Source organism: Cervus elaphus, chromosome X, assembly GCF_910594005.1.
Source record: "Cervus elaphus chromosome X, mCerEla1.1, whole genome shotgun sequence".
NCBI lineage: Eukaryota > Metazoa > Chordata > Mammalia > Artiodactyla > Cervidae > Cervus > Cervus elaphus.
Window position 1 is genome coordinate 55713202 of NC_057848.1, and position 26042 is coordinate 55739243.

A 26042-nucleotide genomic window follows, 5' to 3' on the forward strand; every position below is an offset into this window, starting at 1 on the left:
GAAACTTTATCTGCAAAAGTAATTGGGCAAAAGCACCACGGCTCTTAATTTTAACACGTCATGTTTTAGGGAGAATGAAAAGAACATGATTTTATTCCCTTTCAAAGAACAGCCATAAAGAACCCTGATGGTCCTGTATTACACACGATACGCAGCTCTTAATGACGTTAATGGAAATGGGAGGCAGGTGCACATGCTCAGAGCCTAAAGAACAACCTGAGAAGTGGCTATTAAGTCAGAGATCTGTCTATTCAAATCCCCCTCGCCTCCCTTGTTTTAAGGACCGGCTCAATAACTAGCTGAGTTGTGAAAGCATTAATAGTGCTAATTCACGCTGACACATTTGAAGTAAAAGTACCTATTCTCTGAGTACAAAGGACGCCCCCCACTCCCCCCAGTTTCTACTCCGTTTAGTTTATGTGTTTCAGACGAGGGCTCGTTTTATGCAGAAATCTGATTTTAGGAAGAAAGAACTCACACCCGGTGCTTCTGGACCCCAAGCTGATTCTCATGGCGATTAGAGGCCAGATTCTGTTGTAAGCCTCGAAGGGGGACAGCAGCCAGAAGCCCCCAGAGCCTCCCTCTGAGGGCTCAATCAAGAAATTTCATGCACCCCGGCCCGCTAGTGGTAACAGAGGTTGGGACCTGCAGCCCATGAAGGCAGATACCTGTGTGGCTGGCCAAAGGGCTGTTCGAGTCTGCCGTGTGACTTCTGACCAGCTGTGTCCTGACAGGAGCCTGTTTGTACAGATGTCTGCTAAATCATCCTTGGCCAAAACACACCGGCCTCCATTCACGAGGGCCAAGTAGCTTTATGGGAGAGGGCCTCCAGTTATCCTTGGGGTGGGCTGAGAGTGTCTCCTTTTGTCTCCCAGCATTTCCTGTTATTGCAGTCATGCCCCATGCAAACAGCAGTGGGTTTCAATTATATGCTGCGAATAAAGCATTTTGTAGTGATATTAATTCTGTGTTATTTATAGTTGTCTGCCAGAATGGAAACAGCAGAGAACTGGAAGCAATTCTGGTGAGTAAAGGTTAATTTTTGAACAATAAAATAAATAAATAAGCAAGCAAGCACAGACGACTAAATGAAATTTCCACCTTGTTAGTGAATTATAGCTTATGGGTTTCAAATATTATTTCTCAAATTCTTTCCTGAAAGGTTTAGGAATAATTATACAGCACTTAAAGGACAGGCCTTGCCAGATAAACCTAATAAGTCTATAATCTGTACTAGAGGCAGCGTTTCCTGTAAATGAGAGCTGGATTTAATTTTATCATTGTACTTCGAAAGGCTTGCTGATTATTAATCATGTGACCTGTGAGGTAGCAGCCCTTCAAGTTCCGTGCCGCACTTATGCTTGAATCAAAGGGCTCCAATGCTTGAATTGAAATTCCCCCAGTAAGTTCTTCAGTTGCTAACTTTGAACACCCATTTACCCTCAGCGTAAATTATCCCTAGCTATATTATTTTCACGCTAGACTTAAGCTCAAGAACTAGATGATTAGACGTTGTTTTTTCCAACACTGCTGTGTGGTCTAAAAGCCTTATTCTTCCTGGGACAATTCTTCTGCTGGGCTTTCCCACAGCTGAGTAGATGGCATCAAATCTTTTCAATAGATACACATGTTTGTGGCTAAAGCACTTTAGCAACTCTGGGCATAACAAGATTGGTGGTGGGCTGGAGTGTGCACTTATCCGGGAGTACAAATGGGCAGAAGTCCTTACTTTGAAGGCTTCACAATAAAGAGAGGACCCTTTTGGTACCTGGCTGACAGTGACCCGTGTTTTCAGTCCACTTGATGTCGAGGGCAGTATGTGTTTCAAAGACTAACATGCCTGCTGGTGTTAGATCAAAGAAAGCATCAAGCCAAAGATGATGGTCTGGAAAAAGCTTCTGGGAATGTAAGCCTTTTTTTTTAATGGGCAAAATGTTGGGTGTTTTTCAGATCAAGCTAATAAACACTTATGAAGCCCCTGCACTGTGTTGCAAGGCACGATGGGGGGATTATAGAACTGAGCAAGAAAGGGTGCCTGACTTCAAGGAGCTTCCAGACCTGGAGAAGTAATAAAACTGATAGCCAATTTTAATAGGTGAGGATTATTTCCTTGAGGACTGAGACACGGTCTTTTTTATATTCCTAGTAACTGCCACTTAGTTGGGCACATAGACGATGTTGCATAAACACTTACAGAATAAGTGAATGAATATTCATTATTCAAATGTCCATGCATTCGTCCTTCTATTCCTTCCTCGCAAAATGCTATGGGTAAGCAGAAGAGTTGTCCAACTGTGGGTATCAGAGAAAACGGATGCAAACGTCTAAGAGAGATGCAGAGACTTCAATGGGTAGAAGTAGTGACCACAAAATACATTGTGTGGCCAGCGCCCTTGACTGTGGGTTATATCTACTGCTATTGGCCTGATGGCCAGAGAGACTACTGTGCCATAATGATGAATCCTTCGACTTCAGAATAAGGAAGCATATCAGGACATTAATGGCTAGCCGTTGAACTTGTTGAAGGGTTAACTCGATTCAAATTCCCACTCTGGGACTACGCCCTGAGTCACAGGGAGCAGGATGTCTGTGGCCTTTCAGAAGCTCGCATGAAACATTCCAGGCCCCAGCCAGACAAGCAAACCCTGAACATACACACACTTGCTGGGGCAGCCTGCGCTCGCCAGCATCCTGCTTCAAGCAGAGAGGCACGCCCAAGGCACGTTTCTCTTTAGAATCCAAGCATCCAAGCTACAATGTGACTCCAACTTTCTCAAATAGCTCCTTAGCCTAGCTCTTCACCCCAAACCACTTTTTTGTCTTTAAAAAAATGTTTTTTTTTAAAAATTTTTTAATTGGAGAATAATTACTTTACAGGGCTTCCCAGTCAATCAGCAGTAAAGAATCTGCCTGCAATGCAGGAGCTGCAGGAGACACAGCGTTCGATCCCTGGGGCAGGAAGGTCCCCTGGAGGAGGGCACAGCAACCCACTCCAGTCTTCTTGCCTGGAGAATACCCATGGACAGTGGAGCCTGGCAAGCTACAGTCCATAGGGTCACAGAGGCAGACATGACTGAAGCAACTTAGCACGCACTCACGCATACATATATACCCTCTCTCTTGAGCCTCCTTCCTACCTCTCCATCGCCCCCCACCCCAACCAGCTCTCTGTTTTGCACACGGTAGTGTGTGTATACCACTGCTAATCTCGCAGTTCAACTCCCCCTCTCCTGCCCCAGCTGTGTCTTTCCACAAGTCCATTCTTGATGGCTGCATCTCTATTCCTGTCCTGCAAATAGGTTTATCAGTACTATTTCTCTAGATGCCACATACATGTGTTTATATACACAACTTGTTTTTCTCTTTGTGACTTACTTCACTCTCCAAACCACTTTTTTGATCTTTTATAAGATGAGCCGTCTGGCTAAGGCCCTGGGATACACACCGCCTTCCCGGCCCCTTTCCAGTCTCAGTGCATCCTAGCCTCCTCTCATCCACCTACTCTTACTGGTTAACTTAGAGAAGAAATGTGCTTATTATTAACTACACTAATGTCTAGCCTGAGACAAACAGGGATAGAGTGACACACAGCCTATCTGGAACCTAAAAATAAGCCTCCAGAGGCTCTGATCGGCCAAAGTCCGTGGGCTAGGGTCATAGGAGAGGCCCTCCCCCCGTGGCTTCTGTATGCTTACTTGGCACAGAGTCCTGATGAGCGTAATGCTACGGTTCCTAAGACCACAAGGGAAGCAGCCAAGAAGGCGGGGGGCGGGGGGGGACGGACAGGAGTTGCTAAAAGTGGGCATGCTGACAGCGGTACAGAATGACAGCTGACAGCGAGCAAGGAGACAAAAACCATTCAGAAGGCTCAGTTACCCAGAACCGCTCATTTCAAGGTTTTATTGTACTCAAGAATACATATGCAATGAGGAAAGGGCTTTCCTCATATTCCTCTCATCTTTCCAGATCATCTCATCAGCTCTCAACACATTTGCAGTGAAATATAGAGTATCAGAGCTGGAAAGGATCCTAGGGATCATCCAGTTAAATGCCCTCCTTTAATGAACACCAGGGACAAACAAGGCCCTGATATGAAGAGTTATTGAATGCCCATCACTCTGCTGGTCGGGGGCCAAGCAGGGCAAAGGACCCAGGCTTCCTGAGTCACACATGGTCCAAGGAAGGCTCTCTCCTGCCTGGCAGTACTATATTTCTGTGCTTATGTTATAGCTTGTGTCCGCTGAGGGGAAAAACCAAACCAAACCAATTGGCTTAAAGTCTAATGTAAATATTGAAATTGAATAGCATAATGAAATAGCTTAGAACTTCGGAAAAGGTCAGCAAAGGAATTAAAAGCTATTAAAAGCATACTGTCAAGTTTCTTGAAACCCCTCCATTAAAAAAAAAAAACTTATTATTACTGTTGTTGCCAGCACCTGCCTTCACTTAGGAAACTGAGCCATCTTCTTTCATATCAAGGCTCTTTAATTTACAGTGAATTCCTAAAACCCCGTGGAACAAGCATCCTCCTTCACGATAGAAGGCTTATGCTGCCTCAACAGATGGCCCTCTTTCCAAGAGGCCTTTGTTATCACAGTGTTCTAGTACAAAAAGGCAACATGGACCATCTTCTGCTCCCTGCTTTCACCCTAACTGATCACTCTGTATCCTCCCACGAAGCCACTTGGAAGCCCGAACTGGCCTAGATCCAAGAAAAGGGGGTCTGGAAAAGAACCTCCTGGATCTCGAATCCCTTCAGTTCTGAACTGTCTGAGCTTCACTTGTTTTACTAGTTAATGGTTTAAACCGGTTTACATCTTACATCTTGTTCTTAATTACTAACAGGACTTAATCTGTTAAATGTAGTCAAAAACACCAAAAATGAAACTGTTCCTGAACCTGGGGAGGCTGTAGGCATCAAAAAAGAAAATACTCTCTTCCTTTTCTTCCAACCACCTGGAATATTATTGTATAATTCTGGGTTGTGCAAATGAAACAAGACATAAACTGAACTGACGGCTCAGGAAGGAGAAGCTGAAGTGATCAACAGTCGATGTACAGTAGGAAGAGGGTGAGGGCAGTTTGGTACAGGAGAGAAGATGTAAGGAATCCACGTGTAGTTCTAACGCTTCAGACATCACAAAGGCCCATGAACCCTACAAGTGGCCATCTCTGGAAGCTACAAATAACCCACATTTAAATGACCTGGGGAGTTGCTTCAGTTATAACAAAGAGGCACTACCTTATTCAGCAGGCAGTCAGTAATTAGCCATCCCCAGGAGTGCTATAAACTGAAGCAAGCGTGGCTAAAGCAAGTCAGGACTACTGGAAGATATCCCGGAACACCAGGGTCGTTGAGATACCATGCTGGCCTGGCCTCTGGGACTGATCCAAAGTGACAGGTCCTCGGGAGAAGGACACCGTTTGACTGATTCATCACTCCTGTGCATCACTGAAGCCAATTAATCTACACAGTTGCATCTTCTACAGATCCTAATTCTGTTCCCAAAGACCCCACAATGGTTCTAAAAAGGGTACAGCTGTCTTCTAACTGGAGGACTTGTTGGCAAACTCCTCCTTCAACGCCCCATTTGAGGAGAAAGAGCATCCTAATTATTCGCCGTTGTGTCAGAAAGCCCCAGAAGCAACTGCCAACCATTCTCTTCCTGCCCTCCTCCTTTACCCCACCCTGTAAGCACCTCTTTCACCAGCCACCTGTCAAAATAAAGCAAGCCCCGGATCTTTCAAAAACTGACCCTGGAAAGAAGCCGTTGGACGATTTTTCTTCCAGGACCTGTTGAAAGATAAAAGATGAAGCAGACAATTTAAAAGGCGAGACTGTACCCTCCCGATCAAAAAGCTGAAAGCAGACAAACCGTGGAAGCCCATGACAGAGGAAACGCCCTTTGACCAGAGCCAGACACTAGGCATAGCAAAGTTAGTTTCCATAAAGAATAAGAAGCTGAATTAAGCCATTTCACAACTAATAGTCATAAAATCTTTTCATTGTCAAAAACTGGGAGAGGAGTGAGAAGGAGGGTTATTACGAGCCCCTCCTTTGAGAAACAATGGCACTGCTTTCTAGGAAGTTCTGTTTAGATGACAAATGTTTTTAGGACGGGTTTTGTTTGGGTTCCCCCCCCAACACGCCTTTTTTTTTTTTTTTTAAAGTAGGATGCACAAACATGTGGGAAACTTTAGACCAGTCAAAGGGCATAAGAACCACAGAAAAAGGCCCTGCAAGCAAAAAATCCTCTCTCCTTCAGGTTTAATTGCCATCCCCCCAGCAGCCAACATTTGAGCTGTTTCTCGAAATATTGCTGAACTACGTTTTTAGGAAGCAAAGTACATGTAGGTTCCTGGCAAGAGCTGAGAGTACACCTGGGAAATGCTGGAAGAAACAACTGAACTCCTAGAGCTGACCAAGTCCCTAGGCTAAACCTCAGATTTTCTCTCTTCTCTCTTCCCTGTACACCTGAAACAAAGGAGTCTGGTGTGTGCTGCCAACAGGCTTTAGACACCAGAGCAATGTGTCATTTTCTCTCCCCCCAAGCTTTCTGAAAGTTAAAAAAAAAAAAAAAAGATTTACATAAAATTTAACTGAAGGAAGTTCTTCGACAGAAGCCAAACACATAAGTATGTAGATGATCACTGTTGCACTCAATGTAATACCCAACACACATAAACATGTGCATCTACAAACCACCAAAAATAACTACACAGTTTGTATGGCATATGTAAAATAGATTCTAGTGCATCAACTTCACAGACATCTGTGTGGCCATTAGAAAATCTGAACTGTATAGCACTACAGAAGTACTTCTCATGTTCTGTTTCAAATAGCAGATACAGGAGGAATTGCATGAGGGTGGTCAAAATGTACAAATGTCCAGTTATAAATACTAAAGATGTGATGTACAGCATGAGAGCTGTATGTTGTATATAAAAGTTGTTAAAAGAGTAAATCTTAAGTGTTCTCATTATAAGAAAAAAGTTCTTTTCTATTTCTTTAATGTTATATCTACACGAGATGATGAATGTTCACTAAACTTGTAATAATTACTTCATGGTATATGTAAGTCATATCATTATGCTGTATGTCAACAATACCTCAATAAAACTGGAAGAAAACAGCAGATACACCAAGCACTATAATTTCAATCACATAAAAACATGTTCATGTGAACAGGGTTTGAACTATGATGTGAAAAGGACATAAAAGTTACTCTTTATTATTATTGTCATATCATCTTTTCAATTGGAAAAAATTTAGCCTACTATAAACAGTATCTCTGGAGACCAATGGGCTTCCATGGTGGCTCAGACAGTAAAGAATCTGCCTGCAATGAGGGGGACCTGGGTTTGATCCCTGGGTTGGGAAGATTCCCTAGAGGAGGAGGGCATGGCAACCCACTCCAGTATTCTTGCCTGGAAAAGCCTATGGATAGGGGAAGCCTGGTGGGCTACAGTCCATGGTGTCACAAAGAGTCAGTCATGTCTGAGTGACTAACACTTTCACTTCTGGAGACCAAATGACACTGTGACAATTCTGAGGGCCAGGTACAAAGTTCTGAGAGCAGAGTTAATCAGGACAGGGAGAAGGAAAATGGCTGAAGAATCAAAGATGCTGTCCAGCCTCCCTCAAATGGTTTCAATCCCTAGATCTAAAGTGTAAATCTATGGCTGATTCATATCAATGTATGACAAAACCCACTAAAATGTTGTGAAGTAATTAGCCTCCAACTAATAAAAAAATTTAAAAAAATTAAAAAAAAAAAAAAAATAAAGTGGCTTCAGCCCACAGGCTCTCACTTCCCGTGGAGTGTAACTCTTCCTGGTTTTCTGAACATTGCATGTGGCTGTAATGGCTGCTATCAGGGGCCATTACAGGAGGGCTCTGACTCAGAAACCAAGAGATATGAATTTATACACGAAAAGGAAACAGTTATCTAGAATGATAGAAGAGTTGAATTCTTTCGACTAAAGATAATCCCATGGATTCAAAAGCCAGACTGAATTTCTCAAATGTTGTTTCTTGGGGTTTTATGGGAGATCAGTACAAGAAATGAAATCATGTTGACGACACTGATTATTACACTGTCGATGTCTTTTACTTAAGAACCTATATAATAAATTCTTTCTAGGTTTAGTAACAACAAGAAAATGTCTTGCCTTAAGAACTGTCAGCTTTCTTTTTTTCAATGTGATTTGATTTATATTTTTTCTTGTTTTTATTTATTTTTAATTGAAGAATAATTGCTTTACAATACTGTGTTGGTTTCTGCCACACGTCAACATGAATCAGCCATAGGTATACATCTGTCCCCTCCCTCTTGACCCTCCTTCCCACCTCTCACTCCATCCCACTCCTCTAAGTTGTCACAGAGCCCCGGTTTCAGCTCCCTGAGTCATATAGCAAATTCCCACTGGCTGATAAAAGCTACCTAGAAAGCCTACTGGCTTGCCCATTCACTGGCATAAGCCTCTCTTTTAGAATTCCTCATTCCCCTCTCCTTTCATCATGTATCTTTTAATTTTATTTATATAAAATGGGTTCATCTACATAATGCTTTCCAAAAAGACCGAAGGCAAGTACTCAGTACATGCTATCTATGGTAACTAAAATAATAATGATCACTATGCTTGTAGGAATCTTACTGAATATGGATTAAATGATCTGAAGCAGGTAGGGTTTATTTTACAATTAAAATTTTAAAGCCTTGGAAGAAAATGACGTGACTTCTCAAAATTTCAGGCCCTGCCAGATTTTTAAAAATTAAAGACATATGGCTAAAGAATCGGTCACCAGCTCCTTTTAAAACTGCACCCTTGATGTTGAAGGGACCAACAGATTTCCATTAGTAAAGCAATTAGAAAGCTGATGAAATCATGTTAGCCTCTTGGCTGTTTTTTTTAAATGGGAAAAATATATCAATATTGACTGATTAAACAAAACAAATATTAAGAAAGGAAGAGAAGAGAAAGGAGGTCAGAAAGGTCCCATCAAGGTTACAATAAATTGTTTAAAAAGGAACAAAAGCACAAAGTCAACTGCTTCAGTGGACAGAATTCAATATAACCAAGAAACATACTAGAGTGATGTGGTATTTAAAGAAACTGCCAGTATTTTACATTTAGCTGGAGTAAAATGCCCTATACTTCCTTTTTTCAAAGTTTTTATTTATTTATTTGGCCACTCTGTGCAGCATTGCAGGATCTTAGTTTCCCAACCAGGGATTGAACCCATGCCCCCTGCAGCACTGGACTACTAGGGCTGTCCCTATTCTTCCTTTTTAAAATTAACGATCCTTCATTTCCAAGAATGACTATCATAAGTGACATACCTTAAGGAAGCTGTCTATAGTTGGCATTCTTTCTCCCACAAGAGTGTACACTACTAAATATACACAATGATGAAAATTGAGGCTTTGATCACACATCAAGTAAATTGAAAATGGTGAAAAATTCCTTTACAACAAATTTTTGTTAAGAAAAACACTTAATATTAGAGGCAATTTATATTTGGCAAAATACACAATCTAAGTCTTACATTTCTTAAATGTCACCCCAGGAAGCCACAAAGCACTGGCATAACACGCCAGCATATAGCACAGATTCAAAGACATTTCTGAAATTAATAACTATGCCAATGCAATCATTTCCCTTTATTCTTAGTGATCAGCTTGCATTCCTCTCACATGAAAAACACATCTCAATTTGGGGGGGCTGTTTTTCCCTTCTGCAAACTCTGAGGATACAACAGCTGCTGGGATTTCAAGAAAGAAAACAAATATCCTACCCTAACAGCAGAACTGCCATTAGTCACTCATGTTGCTATGGTCAATTATAGAAATGCCTTCTATAAATTTGACTAATTGGAGGGAATATGGGTTGAATTATACAATATTTTAAAGAAACGCAGACTTATCACTTTTTAAACACAAAGTGACTTCTCCCCACACCCCCGCCAAAGTTTTAAAGCAACTTAGAGACCTACTTCAATAAACAGACATATTTGTACTGAACACAATGGTCTCAATGAAAATGGCTGTCCTTGAGGTGTTTGGTGATAACTCCCTTACCCTATGCAGGTGTCAAACATCTCCTAATGTACTTATTCATTTGCTTAGCAAGCCCTTTTATTACAGACCCAGCAAAGATAAACAAGCTTAGCTTCAGCTTCCTTCATCCCAGAATCTCTCGTTCTTAAACTTAGAAGGAACCAAGAGAAAATCTCCAGGCTCCAAGAGAAACACTAGGTTATTGGCAAAAACGGTCCATGCTGTGTCTGTTTTAAAATGGAAGCAGAGACAATTAATCACTTCTCCCTAAAGGTAAAGCTATGTTTAGAGAGCTAATGATTGGTTTGCTTCAGCATGAACCTACATATCTTAGTCCACACCATGGGTACTTCATAGCATATGAACCATTTGCTTGCTTGGACAACAAGAAACAAAATGCTTATGTCTATTTTTAATCAGGCAATTTATCCTTATATAGTGACAGTGCAAGCTTATGTTATTTAGAATAGGACATATAGCAAAAGCTTCATATTTTAATCCATATATAAAATAGGGTACACGCAAATCTGCATATCTAAACAAGATTTGGTTCTTGTATACAAACATATATACCTATCTACTACAGATGCAGTCAGTTCACTGCATTAAATCAAGAACTTGGGACTTCAGCCTTCAACACTGCAAAACACTGGTAATACTGGGATCTCATGACTACTTGTGTACCAGTACGTAAAACTGCCAAGCATGCAAGGTGGTGCCTATACATTATTCAGCCTCAGGGTCCCTCATTAGAGCCTGGAATTTCTGAACATACTAACAAAAATAAGGTCCTATTTTTATCCAGAGCACTCATCAAAAATTGTGAAAACTATCAATCCTATTTCAACTTTTTAAAAAATAAAATAGTATCAAACTCTGAAATGGAGTCAACCCTGTTCTGAGGGGCACGGGTATGGCAGGGAAGGCTCCTTCCCATTCTGTCTCCTTGATAACTGCGGGAACACTTATCACTCAGGCTGCATTCGCTTACAATCCTATCTCCCTGGCCAGTCTCCATGCTCACCCCCCCTTCCCCCACACACACAGCCAGGGAGACACGCACACTTGGTTGCCATTCATAAAGGCTTGGAGAGCTAAGGAATCCTGCTGCCGACTGGCAGGAGTATCGGATCCATTTCTGCTGAACCAGAATTCTACTGGAACAGTCACCATGGGGCCAGAGGGCTTTGGTCTGAGCCACTCGGTCAAAAAAAAAAAAAAAAAAAAAAAAACACCTAGCATTTCAATTTATTAGAGAAAGGCAAATCAAAGCTGAAATGAGGCACCACCTCACACCAGTCAGAATGGCCACCATTTAAAAGTCTACAAATAATAAATACTGGAGAGGGTGTGGAAAAAAGGGAACCCACATACACTGTTGATGGGATGTAAATTGGTGCAGCCACTATGGAAAAACAGTCTGAAGGTTCCTTAAAACTAGTAGAGTTGCCATGAAAAAGTGAAAAGCGTTAGTCGCTCAGTGGTGTCTGACTCTTTGTGATCCCATGGTCAGTCTGTGGAATTCTTTAGGCGAGAATACTGGAGTGGGCTGCCATTTTCTTCTCCAGGAGATCTTCCCGACCCAGGGATTGAACCTGGGTCTCTCACATTGCAGGCAGATTCTTTACCATCTAAGCTACCAGGGAAGCTCCAGAGTTGCCATATAATCCTTTAATGCCATGCCTGGGCATATACCCAGACAACAGTATACTAACTTGAAAAGATACATGCACCCCTATGTTCACTGCAGCACCATTTACAATAGCCAAGACATCTAACCAACCTAAACGTCTATCAACAGATGAATGGATAAAGAAGATGTGCTGTATACACACACACACACACATTTGTTGTTGTTTTAGTTAAGTCATGTCCAACTCTTTTGCGACCCCATGGACTGTAGCCCACCAGGCTCCTCTGTCCATGGAATTTCCCAGGCAAGAATACTGGAGTGGGTTGCCATTTCTTTCTCCAGGGGATCTTCCTGACCCAGGGATCAAACCCACGTTTCCTGCTTGGCAGATGGATTCCTTACCAAGTGAACCACTAGGGAAGCCCCCCCCTCCTCCACACACACAGAGAATATTACTCAACCATTAAAAAAGAATGAAATAATGCCATTGGCAGCAACATGGAAGGACCTAGAGGTTATCATACTGAGATAAGCCAGACAAAGACAAATACCATATCATTTATATGTAGGATCTAAAATACAACACAAACGAACATATATACAAGACAAAAACAAACACAAATATAGAGAATAGACTTGTGGTTGTCAAGCAGGAGGGGTGGCTGAGGGAAGAATTGGGAGTTTGGGATTAGCAGATGGTTGGATGGCATCATTGACTCAATGGACATGAATCTGAGCAAACTCTGAGAGATAGTGAAGGACAGGAAAGCCTGGCGAGCTGCAGTCCATGGGGTCTCAAAGAGTCAGACATGATGGAGGCACACTGAGACACAGATAATGTCAAAAAAGCATAGATAATATCCAACCAGTCCATCCTAAAGGAAGTCGAGCCTGAATATTCATCAGAAAGACTGATGCTGAAGCTGAAGCTCCAATACTTTGGCCACCTGATGAGAAGAGCCGACTAACTGGGAAAGACCCCGATGCTGGGAAAGATTGAAGGCAGGAGAAGGGGACGACAGAGGATGAGGTGGTTAGATGCCATCACTGACTCAACAGACATGAGTTTGAGCAAGCTCTGGGAGATGGTGAAGGACAGGGAAGCCTGGCGTGCTGCAGTCCATGGAGTCACAGAGTCAGACACAACTGAAAGACTGGACAACAAAAACAAGATGCAAACTATTACATATAGGATGGATAAACAACAAGGTCCTACTGTATAGCACAGGGAACTATAGCCAATATCCTGTGATAATCCATACTGGAAAAGAATATGTATAACTGAGTCACTTTGCCGCACAACAGAAATTAAACATTGTAAATCAACTATACTTCAATAAATTTTCTTAACTTGCACTTCTGTGGTCTCTACAGGATTAAGAATGGACACTGAGCTTTCAGAGAAACCTGGAGGGTTCAGTACTCAAGAGTATCTAGTGGTTCCTCTGCAGAGCACTCCGAGGACAGAAGACAACTGTGCAAAGTGACACAAGAGTTCTCTACATTTCCTGGTGCCTACGGAAGCCCCAACTCTAAAATGATGGCCAAGGGATAAAACCAGAGAAGAGCGCTAATGCAGGCCCATCTCCCCTGTGCCGCCCCAAGTGCTCCAGACTTACATCTCAAGACCCTGCCATTCAAGTGTATGTGTGTGTGTGTGGGGGGGGGGTGGGGGGTGTGATGGTGTAAAACGCACACCTCCTAGGAAGTGAGAAGAGGCCTATGGGCCTAAGTGCAGGTTCTAAAGTCCCAAAACACTCTGTTTCACTCTGATCATCATTCACCCAAGCCCAAGTGCTTCTCCTTGGAAGAACTTATCACAGCTGTCACTAAATACTGATTTGGAGATTTGTCAAGTCAATATCAGTCTCCTCATTTAGACCGTGAGCCCCATGCATGTGAAGCCAGGCCTGTATAAGGCACTGGTGGCTGCCTTACCCCCAGTGCCCAGGATGATGCCCCTCAATTCAGAGGCACTTGGTAAACAGTTGTTAAATAAACCTTCAGCCTATGCACCCTCTCTTTCTACAGAGGGAGGGTAAGGTATGTAGCCTCACACTCACAAGTAGGATGTTCTTAGGAAAAGGCTTTTGGTGGGTAAACAGCATGCTACTTGCAAGGAGTACTCACTCATGCATTCATTCAATGAACACCCAAGTACCAGGCAATGCGCCAGATACCAGGCATAGATAGGACAGTGACTAAAGAGGCAGTCCCTGCCCTCAGGTCAGATTGTGAGATCTGAATAGAGCAGTGGGGAGAGAGAGACAAAGTTTATGTGGAGGGGGGCATTCTAGTTCACACAGAAGTCAGCAAAGACTTCCCCATGAAAGTGATAGGTAAGCAAAACCCAGAAGGAAGAACGACCAGCATGTGGAGACAACAATAGAAAATACAAAGAAGACAGTACCATCTGGCATGGGAGGGGGCAAGAGGCAGACCCCGTAAGGCTCCTTAAGCTCTGGCTTTCTGTCTGGGTGGCAAGGGGAGTCACTGGAGCTCTTTGAGCAAAAGTGCTAAGATCCCAGTGAGGTTTAACAGAATAGTATCACACTGGCTGATGTGCTGGGAATAGACTGATGGGGAGGAGGAGGGACTGAGAGCCAGAGCAGAGATGTGTCAGAGCCAACTGTGATAATCCAGGGCAGAAGTGATGGGGGATGAGATCAGGACTGTAGTTATCGGGGTGGTAAAGAGGAGGACAGATTCTTGGATACATCTTGAAAGCAGAGCCCAAAGGCAGAGATTCTGAAAGAATCTAAACAGAAACATTTCCCACAGTCATCTTAATCTGTGTTCTGATCACAAGAAAATGGACAGTCCCTTATTTTGGAAGGTTCCGGTTTCTTCATTTGTCCTCCAAACTGAAAGATACAAGACCGTCTTCTCCCATTGCCACACGGCTTAATGATCAATCCACCTCCCACCAGTAGAGCCTTCTTCCCAGAATGTATCCAGGCCCATGGGACCTGAAGGGGCAGGGGAAAAAAAAATTAGTTCCAAACTCAGGATAAACAAGGCAGAATATTAACGAACCAGCCAGTTGGGGGCATTTAGCTCAGATTCAGTTTAAAGTGAACCCACCACACGCCTCCCCTTAAAAAAAAAAGTCTCCCCATAAACACACACAAAAAACTATTCCTCATCATAGCTTCTGACATGCTAGTCAGTGAGTGATTTTTAAGGACCATTTCTGAAGTACACCAGTGAAAAGTTGTCTTGTGTTGCTTTTTAAAATCTTCGCATGGGGAAATATTCTATAATTAAGGCAATTTTAACAATAGTAGATAATAATTTGACTATAAATTGTAAGGAATGTAATGACTGCTTATTCTGGCACCAAAGAGGCAGGACTTTCTGTGAAGTGACTGCCAAGAAAAATGATACTCCCACTCAGGCTGGACCATTGCAAGTAGTAACTGTTAACCACATGCTTCACACTGCAGTTTGCAAGGACACAGTGCTTTGTTTTCATTAACCAAACACCAGACTGAAAACTCAATGGAGACAAACCCGGGTGGTGGAATAGAAACAATAACTGAAGGGAAAAAATTTTTCCTGTGGCTTGATGCTTGCTGGGATGCCGACGTCAAGGGTTTGGAGAACTAAGGAAACCTCTGCAGTCCAAGAGAAACCACTTCCCAGGCTGCTCCTGTGGACAGAAGCCCAACATCAAGAAGAAGCCAGGCTTAAAGAGGCTTGCAAAAGCCAACGGACAAAGTAGCTGGGAGGAGAAAGGACTGGCATGAAAAGAATGGCTGGGGGGTTGGCGGGAACAAGGTGACCTTGAGCTCGACTAGACAAAGACAGGCAATCCTGCCTGGGGCCCAACCTGAGCTGCCTGAGGAAGGGGAAGGACATGAATACCAGGCTGAGGAGCCAAAGCAAGGAACAGGAGCAAAGGTTCTTTTTCTCTAGAAGCACCTCGGCAGGTACAGCGAAGTTCCTGTTAATGTCTGGAGCAGACAATGTAAGCAGCAGCAACCATTTGTCCCACCAGGATTAAAACAAAGCACATGAAATACTTAGCTCCCATCTCTGGATGAACTGAAAAATAACACTACAAGTTGGTTTTTGGTTTTGTTTTTTTTTAAAGGTTATTAATTTTTCTCACTTAGGCATCTAGTACTGAATGTATTAGAAATTTTAAAATAAATAGTTAAAATTAACTAATTGAATTAAAAGGGATGGATGAATAGAAATGTTTCATTCCTCGAATGAATTTACCAAAGTCACAAATCATGCTTGAACTTATTCGTCAGCCACAAACATTTCTCTAAGACCTACCATGTGCCAGGCAGTGTGATAGAACCTGGAGCTACACAGCCTCTCAGAGCACGTGTGATCCGTCAGGAACAGCTTCTTTTTCTTTAAAGGTTCAAACAGCCACCTCATCAGAGATGGGAAACCTCAAATGTGTCCTCACTTTTAATATAGTACCCGTGTCCTTAACTTTTACTGTTTCTTTATATATGATTACCCATTTACTTAGTTTGGTAAATGTTTAAAAGGGAAACCAACATACACATATTTAAACCTGTCACGGGTTTCCTTGGTGGTCCAGTGGCTAAGAATCCACCTGCCGATGCAGGGGACATGAGTTCGATCCCTGGTCTGGGGAGATCCTATATGCCCTGGGGCAACTAAGCTGGTGTGTCACAACTACTGAAGCCTGTGTGCCCTAGAGCCTAAACTCCACAACTAGAGAGTAGCCCCCTGATCGCCCCAACTACAGAAAGTCTGTGCAGCAATGAAGACCCAGCATAGCCAAGCATAAATAAATAAGAATAAATTTTTAAAAAGAAAGAAAGTCTGGCTGATGAAAAAGGAATATCTACACTCAATTAAATAAAAAAAAAAAAACCTGTCACCTCTAACTCAAAACCAACCCTTGCCTTTGATAACTTCAGGTCAGAATGTCAGTTTCGCAAGGTGAGTTTAGCAGGTGGTGAGAGTATAAGAACAAAATCTTCCTGGGATGTTCTAGGGGGCTTAGAAGACAAAGTGCAGAGCAACAAAATCACCAACCAAAAAGTTCTGGCTGTGAGTAAATCCCTGAATTATTAATGGGCTTCCCTGGTGGCTGAGATGGTAAAGAATCTGTGTGCAATGCAGGAGACCCAGGTTTGATCCCTGGGTCAGAAAGATACACAGCCTTTTTTTTTTTCACCCTAGAAAACAACAAAGTGACACACAGAATTGACTCCAATTTATTGACCCAGCACTGTCAGGAAACTAGGTGCTCTAAAAAGGCAATATGCTTTCAAGGGCAATTTCTGTATTTTGAAGGCATCCACTTTTTCTAAAATATACTTTCTGGGACTTTTCTGGCAGTCCAGTGATTAAGACTGTGCTTTTACTGCAGGGAGATGTGGGTTCAGTCCCTGGTCAGGGAACTAAGATTCCACAAGCTATGCGGTATAGTCAAACATACACAAACACACAAATATACTTTCTTAACTTTTAAATCAGAATATTCCAAACACAATTATTTAATACTGCCCTGAAATATACCAGTGCCCTCAACGGTTATGTTAGAGAGGTGTCTCTGAGTATTCACCCATCCTAATAGGGCTCCAACTGCCAAGGATCAGCAAGTTCTGGGTCTACTATTCAGCCTCTGGCTACCCAACCTGTTTCATACTGTCATCTCTCACTCCTCCCAGATGTCAAGCCTCTAAACCTACCCATTCCTCTGACCCTTCCACTCTCCAACCAGCACTACTGGCTACTCCTATGCCTACTCCTAATCAGTTTTGGACTGGGAAGCCAGGTAACTTAAGCTTTTTATCTTCTCACCTATAAACCCTATCTACCGAATTTGAATATAAGTGCCTCCAAAAAGCTGGATTCTGGTTTTGAACAAAATCTTTGAATCCCCAGCACCTAGCATTCTGCTCGATACAAAAGGCATTCAATCAATGATCAGGGATGATGAATTTCTGAAGGCCTTTTCTCCAAGTAGAATGCATGGGCTTTATGACAGCTGTTTCCATCATTTAGCTTTTCTGCTTACTTCCACATTCCCAGCTGCGTTCTGGATGACTATGCCGGCCAGAAGCCTAGGGATTTACTGTACTTCTATTTCTTGATAAGATACTTGAAGAGAATAAACACATGGCAAAGAGGACATTAAAGTAAGGGATAAAGAGATTTTTTTTTATTTTACCAATAAAGATAAAGGGAAGAAGTATCACCCAGCACACTGACACTTAATCAATAAACAACAGCAAGGCTGGATTCCTGTCTAAATCTCTCCAAAGTTCTCTCAATGTCCCAGTCTTTATTTCTCAACCATCAGCAAAGCATCACTGGTGATGGCATGTACTTGCATCTTGACTACAAAATATTTTCCCCAAGTTTAACAGATCCTTCTCTTAAAAACAAGTTAACCAAAATCAAAACAAACATGCTCTGGATCTCAATCAAAGCACTCTTCTGAGATAAGTCTGTGATGAAATTTATTGGAAACTTCAGAATCACAGAATATGAGGTGGAAGGGACCTCAGATCATCTAGGGCACTGTTTCTCAACCATGGCTGCTCATCGGAATCCCTGAGGAGCTTTGAAAATTTTACAAGGGGCTTCAAACGCAGGGGGTGAGGGTTCAATCCCTGGTAGGGAAACTAAGATTCCCACGTTCGGGCAGCATGGCCAAAGGAAAAAAAGAAAAGAAAAATTGAAAACTTACCTAGCCCTACTGCCAGCAAGTATGATTTAACTGGCCTGAGGGTAGTGCCCAGGCACTAGTGGATTTTAAAAGATCTCCAGGTGGTTCTAAAGCATGGCCAGGGTTGAGAATCCCTGATGTAATCCAGTCTTCTAACAACCCCACACCCATTTTTCAAATGGAGGCAAAAGAACCTGACCAAAGGGATCAAATAATTAATTTGTCACAGAGCTGGGCTAGACCTGCTCTTTCTAAGAAACCATGGTCTTTCCATGTAAACTACTCCACCTAGGACAGTGGGGTTTCTTCCCTCTACCCCTCCCTTCCCTTTTCCTCTTTTCAATAAACAAACATTCTCACCTATCCCAAACTAAATTAATTTCCTGAATATACTCTGCCTTGGAATCCCATTGCCTAATTCTTGACAGCCTAAACTAGGTCTGTTTCCCTGTATGCACTTGGTTCTTTTCTCTCAAAGAACTCTGGGAGGTTAATCCGGCATGGCTGCCCTTTAAAGAAGCCATATTGCTTTTCCTCTGAGGCTGGACTCACTTAGCCCATCCTTCTCACCATTATCATCACCTGAGCCCTCTCTCAAGTCCCTGGCAAGGCTCACCTCCGATTCTCTTTCAGCTCACTTAATTTCTAGTTTGTACCTGCCCTGCTACACCTCATGGACTTCCTAAACTCTTCCCATTTTGTGAAAGATGCCTTTTTCCCTGAAGCAGCCTCTTTTACTCTGCCAGTTAGTCATGCCGGGTTCTTTTTTTCTTCCCCCAAGCAGCTGGTCTTTTTGATGTTTGGCACACATTTATCTGGGCTTCCAATAAGATGTTTTTACATAGTTTCCAGGCTTCCTGGAGGTTATTGACTTTTTTTTTAACTCTTCCATTCAATTTTTTTCCTAATTTCTAACATTTGTTAGAGTTTCTTTTTCAAAAGTTGAATACCTGGCTGATGGATCTCTTTGATTTTTCTCTCCCACCAGATTGCTGAATTAAATGCATCAGAACTTAAATATAATATTTCAAATTACCTCCAGGATGGAATCGCTTCATGAATTTTCTGCACTTTCATGTTCTCGATAGTAAGAAACAGATGTTTAACCAAGTGGAATTGAAAAATGCTAGTTTTTACCTGTTCACATTTTAGTGTGTTTGCTTATAGAAAAAAAAAAAACTTTTTTTTTTTTTTTTGTCACACTGCATTGCTTGTGGGATCTTAGTACTCTGACCAGGGATTGAACCCAGGCCCTTGGCAATGAAAGCATGGAGTCCTAACCACTGGCCCGCCAGGGAAGTCCCAGCTGATATAAACTATCAATATCCTGAAGCCTGTGTTGTTCACCTTGGTAAAGACAACAAACAAGATTCTTTTAAAAGGTCGTTGATGTGCATCAAACAGCTCTATATGCTGAGTCTAAGGTGTTAAATTACTCTTCTCCATTTGCTCTAAATTGCCTAATCACAAAAGTCTCAATTGTTTGTTTCTTAAAGAAACCAGGAAGAAAATCAGAATTCTGAACCCTTCTGAAAAATTCATATGACACTGTTATTAATGAAGTGGTAAAGACGAGCAGTCCCATCAAAGAATAAAAAGTCTCCAAGTTATAATAACATTTCTAGGAGGGTTTACTCTAAACTTACTTCTTTTCGGAATGTTTAGACCCAAAAGTTTCCCAGGAGAGCAAGAGACTGCGGAATGACGATCTATCTATCATCAAGGCAGCATAATCCGACGAGAGCACTGGTGTCCTGCCAGACAACGCGATCTAATTGTCTATGTGACTCCCCCACCCCACCATACACACACCTGTTTAACAAATACTGCACTGCACGCCTGTACCTGGCACCGCTGGGCACACAAAACGCCAGGAGCTGCTATATGCCCTCGGATCATGTAGAGCTGAGGCAAGAAGACACACGTGTGCCTGCGCACACAATGAACCAGGATACAAGACCGCTGGGTGCAAAGACCATGGCTCTGACTCAAGCCAGGGTTTCAGAAGAAGGCGGCACATAACCCTGGGGGTTCAGGAGTGACTCAATGAAACTATCACTTGAGATGCTTGAAGCCAGGGAAGCTCAAAGTGGAGGAACGCATCCACTCAGCACTGCTGAAGGGAAAGGAAGCTGGTGATACTTAGGATGGAATAGGGGAGGGGGACAGACAAGAGGCAGGTAGACCAGTTAAGAACTATTTCAAACAGCCTCCCTACCTTTGTCCCCCTTGCCTCACCAACCCTGAACTCCCGGTGCCACTAGTTATCTTCCAGAAACAGTGTGACTAATAACACTCCCCTTCTCAGAAGCTATCTTTGGCTCCTCATGGCCCAGGAAATACAATTTACAGTTAGCATTAGATTGTCTCCATTAGGGTATAGCATCAGCATAGTGCTGTGGGGATGGTCTTTAGCTAGTTAGTTACTGATTCTTTCATGGGCTTCCCAGATGGTTCAGTGGTAAAGAAACTGCCTGCCAATGCAGGAGACAAGGTTTGATCCCTGGATCAGAAAGATCTCCTGGAGGGGGGCATGGCAACCCACTTCAGTATTCTTGCTGGGATAACCCCATGGACAGAGGAGCCTAGTGAGCTACAGCCCATGGGGTCACAGAGAGTCAAACACCACTGAGTGCGCAAATATTGGTTCTCTCACAGCCTATGTTTCCAAAACCAGCCCTCTATGGGAGTCGGGATGATCATGTTTAGGACCAGGCCCAAAGAAAGCACTTAATAGCCACCCATCTTTTCACTGAGGCCAAAATGCATTTTTGGAAAACATATATTGCAACCAATTCAGTGCTAAAACAGATGATGTTATTCAGGAGCCAACTGACTTAGATGAACACTGATGCTGTTTCCCTTGTTGAGACAACAAAAGAAAACTTCCTTTTTCATTCCTCAGTCTAGTCTCCAGCTAATCCTGAAATTGCATGCAACCCAATGTGAGTCAAATCAAAAAGGAAAACAGTAATTATGCTGAATCAAACATTTTATATTTGTATGTTCTAACTAGAGACTGGGCTGCGTAAGCTAGAACTTTTCCTAAATTCTTTTCTGAGCATGTCCAGGAAACTTGGGATAATTTCTATACTGACAGGTGAGAAAAATCACAAGTTCTCAGCAAAATCTAACCCACAGAGTTAAAGTATGTAAAAGGGAATACAACCTTGAAGACACGCTGTGTGTCTTACATGTAATATTCAATGCAATAGCAGAAAGTATTCCTACTTCTCCAACACACATTCTCCCAGGTAATCCTAGCATAGCTTATGTGATTCCCTTGGAGATACACACACGAGTGTGTGAGCACACTCACAGATGCACTGGTCATAAACGTAAATGGGAACAGGAAAACAAAAGCTCCCAAATCACAACTATGATGCCAAGTTCTCCTTGGTAGCCTTCGATCTCACCTTGGCAAGCTTAAGGTTTCTAACCAAACTGGCTCACTCCTCAAGATAATTTCAAGCAATGATTAGATGAGTAATAAAACGCCAACTGTTGCATGTCCTTTATCCTGTCCTTATGGAGGGAGGCACAATGAGAATGTTAAGATTTTACAATTTTTCATTATAAACATTATTTTTTTAACTATTGAATTACCATTAGTGAGTTAATACCCTAGTCCCAAATCCCTTCTCCCTTGAACTCCCCAGGCCCTCCTTTCTCCTCATCTGCACCACTCATATGGTACTTATCACACACCATGTTGTATTCCCATCATGTGTATACACAGCTTCTCTCCCTATTACCTGGGAAGGTCCTAGGGGCAGAGCCCTCCTGTCCTCTTTGCTGCCTCCACGATGCCGAGTGCCTCCATGGAAAATCGCACATAGTACGTGCTCCAGAAGATATGCCCAATGAAAGCTGAACAAAAATCTATATTTTGTGTTAAAGACCCCTTTTGATCATGGCATCTGAGCTGCCCATTATTTGGTAAGTACAGGGGTCAAGTGGATAGGCAACGCAAGAAAAACCTAGGTTGGAGGCCCTGTCAGCCTGATATATTCCCTGACACCCTTGAGAGCACATCAAATTATCTTAATTATGATCTTAAAAGACTGAGAGTCCTTAAGAACGTGGAACAGTCTCAAAGTCTGTTCAAACCTCTAGAAGGCAAGTGCAAGGCCGTTGGGAATCAAACCTTCAACTTGGGCTAAGCCTGGGGCTAGGCACTCAGACTCCGTGACCCTTTGCCTGGAAAACAATTACGGACTTTTTGCACTTAAGAAAATACACACACCTCCCGCCTCAACCAAGCAAAGTGCCTGACAATTCATTCATTCAAATCACCCCATTGACTATGCTCTCCCAAATGACCAAAATTATCTGAGTGGACCATAGGAGAGACAAGGACAATGTAAGCATCTGGAGAGGCCAGGGTGATAGTAAAGACTGCCCCTGTTTCTATACTGACCATCTAAAGGTATTTACTTGGGTCTGTCTGTGTTGTGACAGTGTCCTAGACTCAAATGAATGCCTCTAACACTCCACATTTTTGAGCCATTCAGTCATGCATTTTTGTTATTGTTGAAAGTGGTGCGAAATTGCACTGCATGAGCTCAAGTCCTTGGTGGTCTTCCAAGGATTCCAGCTAAAAAGGCACTTCCTTTGTTCCTCGGGAGAATGCAGTCCAGTAGGTCATTCAAAAGGGGAAATAAAAGCAGCAGCCCTGGGAGGGAGATGAAGGACAAGACAAAAAGAATAAAATGTTTTGGGTGTGAGCACATTAGCTTCCATTTCCTGCTGCTGGTCAGTAATAACGCTCCTATCTTTAGGATGGGGGGATATGTCCAGAGAAACATTTATGCAAATATATTCCTCAGGTGTTTTCCGGGGACCATGACAATTGAAGGGATCACCTAGCACTGTCCTTGAGCACCCTGCAAACTTCCTTTTTCCTGAGATGCTGACTGGGAAAGATGTCCCTCCCTGGCAAGGCTACACAGAGCAAAGCTGGAGAAGGTGGGGAGAGCAATTTCACCACCCACTCCCCCAACGCCTCCAGTGCACCTCAAAGGCACATACTGTTTTGCATGGGCAGAAGATGAAAACTTGTCACATTCCCATTAAGTGCATCGCTGCATCTATCCCTTCAAAACGTGGGAATGACAACTGTAACCTTCACGCCAATCATCTCCGCTGGGCCCTGGGGCCCAAACCGTGCAGGGCACAAAGACCCTAGGTCTGACCTGTGGAGCCTCCAAGCTTCAGTGGCTGCTGGCTTGACTTTACTTTTTCAGGAGGGGCGGGAGGGAGAGGAGAAAGAAAGAGGGCTTTTTTTACGGCTCTCGAGCCAATAAACTCGTGCCGCTGGGAAGACAGACTTGAGCTCCCCAAAAGACAAGCAGCTCAAGGGCAAACAGTCTCTAATCAGTAATGTGCGAGTTACTTGATAACTGCCCAGGTGCCGTGGGCTCCTAGGCTGCTCCACCGATTTCTTGGGTTCTATTTCTAGATAGATGCCGGTCACACTCTTAAAAGTGCCCAGCAACTTCCCTCAATTACCTTTGTAATTTATGTGTAATTGATGACTGCACTTAATCTCCAAGGGTATTAATAGCCCTTTCCAAAAAAATGACCCCCGAGTCTTCCTAAGCCTTTGGAAGCGCCTGGTTGAAATTACAGTATTTCCTCTGGGGCTGCCGCCCCCCTGCCCGCCCCACCCGGGTGACCAACACCGCGAGGCAAAGGCGCGCTCTGCTCACTTCCATGAAAGGTTCGGAATGGAGGCTTGGCCCCCGGGGCTCGAATCGCTCACTTCTCCGTTAGGTTAAGCTGGCCATCGGCCAGCTAGATTCGTGATTCCTTCTGAACCCTCAGGGCGAACAGGCTACCTGCCCCGGCGCGGCCCGCGGGGCTGCGCGGAACAGTTGGCCTCTCTGCGAATGCTTGAGTGCCACCCAGAGGGGACCGGCCCGGCCACCGCCGCCCGCCTGGCGAGGAGGGCCGAAGGGCACCCGACGCAAAGCTGCCTCCCCGGCGCTCGGAGAAGGGCTTTCACAAACACCCCACGCACCTCCAGCGCCGAAATCCGGGTAACTTTTTCACTGGCTAAACTGTCTGTATTTGCATAACCATCTCCAAACTGAGATTCAGGTTTCCCGTAATCAGTCCTTTCAAAGGTTTGTAATTGAAAGTGCAATTAACCCTTAAAATGAGGTGAGAAAAAAAGAAAGGGGGGGGGGAATACCCTTCTCGTCCAACACCTTCCGGAAAGCAGGAGAGTTCCCAAAAGTCAGGGTTTGGAGGGCTGGAGAGTCGTTTTTCTTTTTAAAGGCCACTTCTAAAGCCGCTGGAGCTACTAAAAGTCCTCATCCATGTCAGGGGTGGGAGAGGCGGGGAGTGGGTTTAAAGAAAATCAATGAAACATCAACTCAAATTCCACGTTTCGCGCCCCCGGGAATCTGGCAAGCTCTAGAAACCCCCCTCAATGGCGGCCCCCACCCCACCCAACCTCTAGTCACCCCGACAACAAAGCGGGGAGCCCAGTAAGGAGTTCAACCCGGAAAAGGCGAGGGAGCCGGTGACACGCACTTTGCGGGCCAGAGTCCTCTGGGGCTTCCTGGGACCCGGGAGACCGGGGGAGGGGGTTGGGGGATGAAAGCAGAGCGCGAGAGTGACACGGGGCAACTCCGAGGTGCCCCTCCGCCCGCCGCGCACCGGGGGCCGCCGCGCCGCGGGGCACGCTCTGCGCCGGGGCTCGCTACAGCGCGCCCGTCCATTTCTCCGTCTCGGCTACCTGCGTCCGGCGGCGCGGAGACCGGCGGGGTAAGGGGGCTGCCGCGGCCCCTTGTCCGGGGTGCCCGTCTCGGTGCTCGCCTCCCGGGGGCTCCCACCTACCGTTGATCTCGTGCATGGGGGCATCGTTCTTGTCGAAGCCTTTGGACACGTAGAGACGTCGCACTTCCGAGCAACTTTTCGACTTGGGCTCAGCAGCCAGCAGCGCGGCGCAGAGCGCGGCCAGGGTGCAGAACAGCGCGGGCAAGCCGAACCGTGCCATGGTGCGGGCCGGGGCGGACGCGCTCCCACCTTTGGGACCGGACGGAAAGTGGCGGGCGGGCGGGCTCGGAGACGGGGGCTCGAGAGCGGAGTCAAGAGGGCGAGGGAGTTGGAGGAGTTGGAGAAGGAGAGCAGGAGGAGGAGACGCGGGGCGAAAAGTGGAGCTGGGCCTCGCGCGTCAGGCAACGGTCCCCGGTGCCAGGCGCCCGGCCCGGGGAGCAGGAGGAGGAGGAAGGCGTGGAGGCGTTGCGCGGCCCAGAGGGAGCGGAGGCGCGGGCCGGTGACCTCCGGGCTCCGCGGGGGCAGCGATCCGGGCGAGCAGGTCGGCGGCGGGACAGGGGCGCGGGGAAGGAGGGGAAGGTGGCAGGCGCCCTGGGGCCGAGGAGGGCGTGGGCGGCGGCGGGCGCTCGCGGCGCGCGGCTCGGGCTGCCCGGCGCTGGTCCGCTCCGCTGGCTCGACTCGGCTCGGCTCGCTCTGGCCTCGGCCGCGCGGCTGTGCCCTCTTCAGCTCTACCGCTGATTGACTGGCCGGCGTGCGCTGCGACGCTCGACAAACTTGGCCCAGCGGGCGGCACCCAGGGGGAGGGGGCGGGCGGCGGGGGGGCCGGAGACGGGCGGGAGCACGCAGGGCCGGGACGGGAGAAAACCTGGAAGCGGGGTTGGATCCGGAGCAA

At 44.7% G+C, this 26042-nt stretch overlaps 1 protein-coding gene across 1 annotated transcript in view; it reads right to left on the bottom strand.

The window, feature by feature from the left end:
- The window catches only part of GPC4 (glypican 4), a 107788-nt gene extending 81912 nt beyond the window's left edge, over nt 1-25876 (bottom strand). Inside the window, exon 1 of the mRNA XM_043896045.1 lies at nt 25211-25876. Within this exon, the coding sequence (XP_043751980.1) occupies nt 25211-25370 (160 nt within the window). The 5' untranslated portion in view covers nt 25371-25876. The remainder of the gene's footprint in view (nt 1-25210) is intronic.
- Nucleotides 25877-26042: the final 166 nt, after the last annotated feature.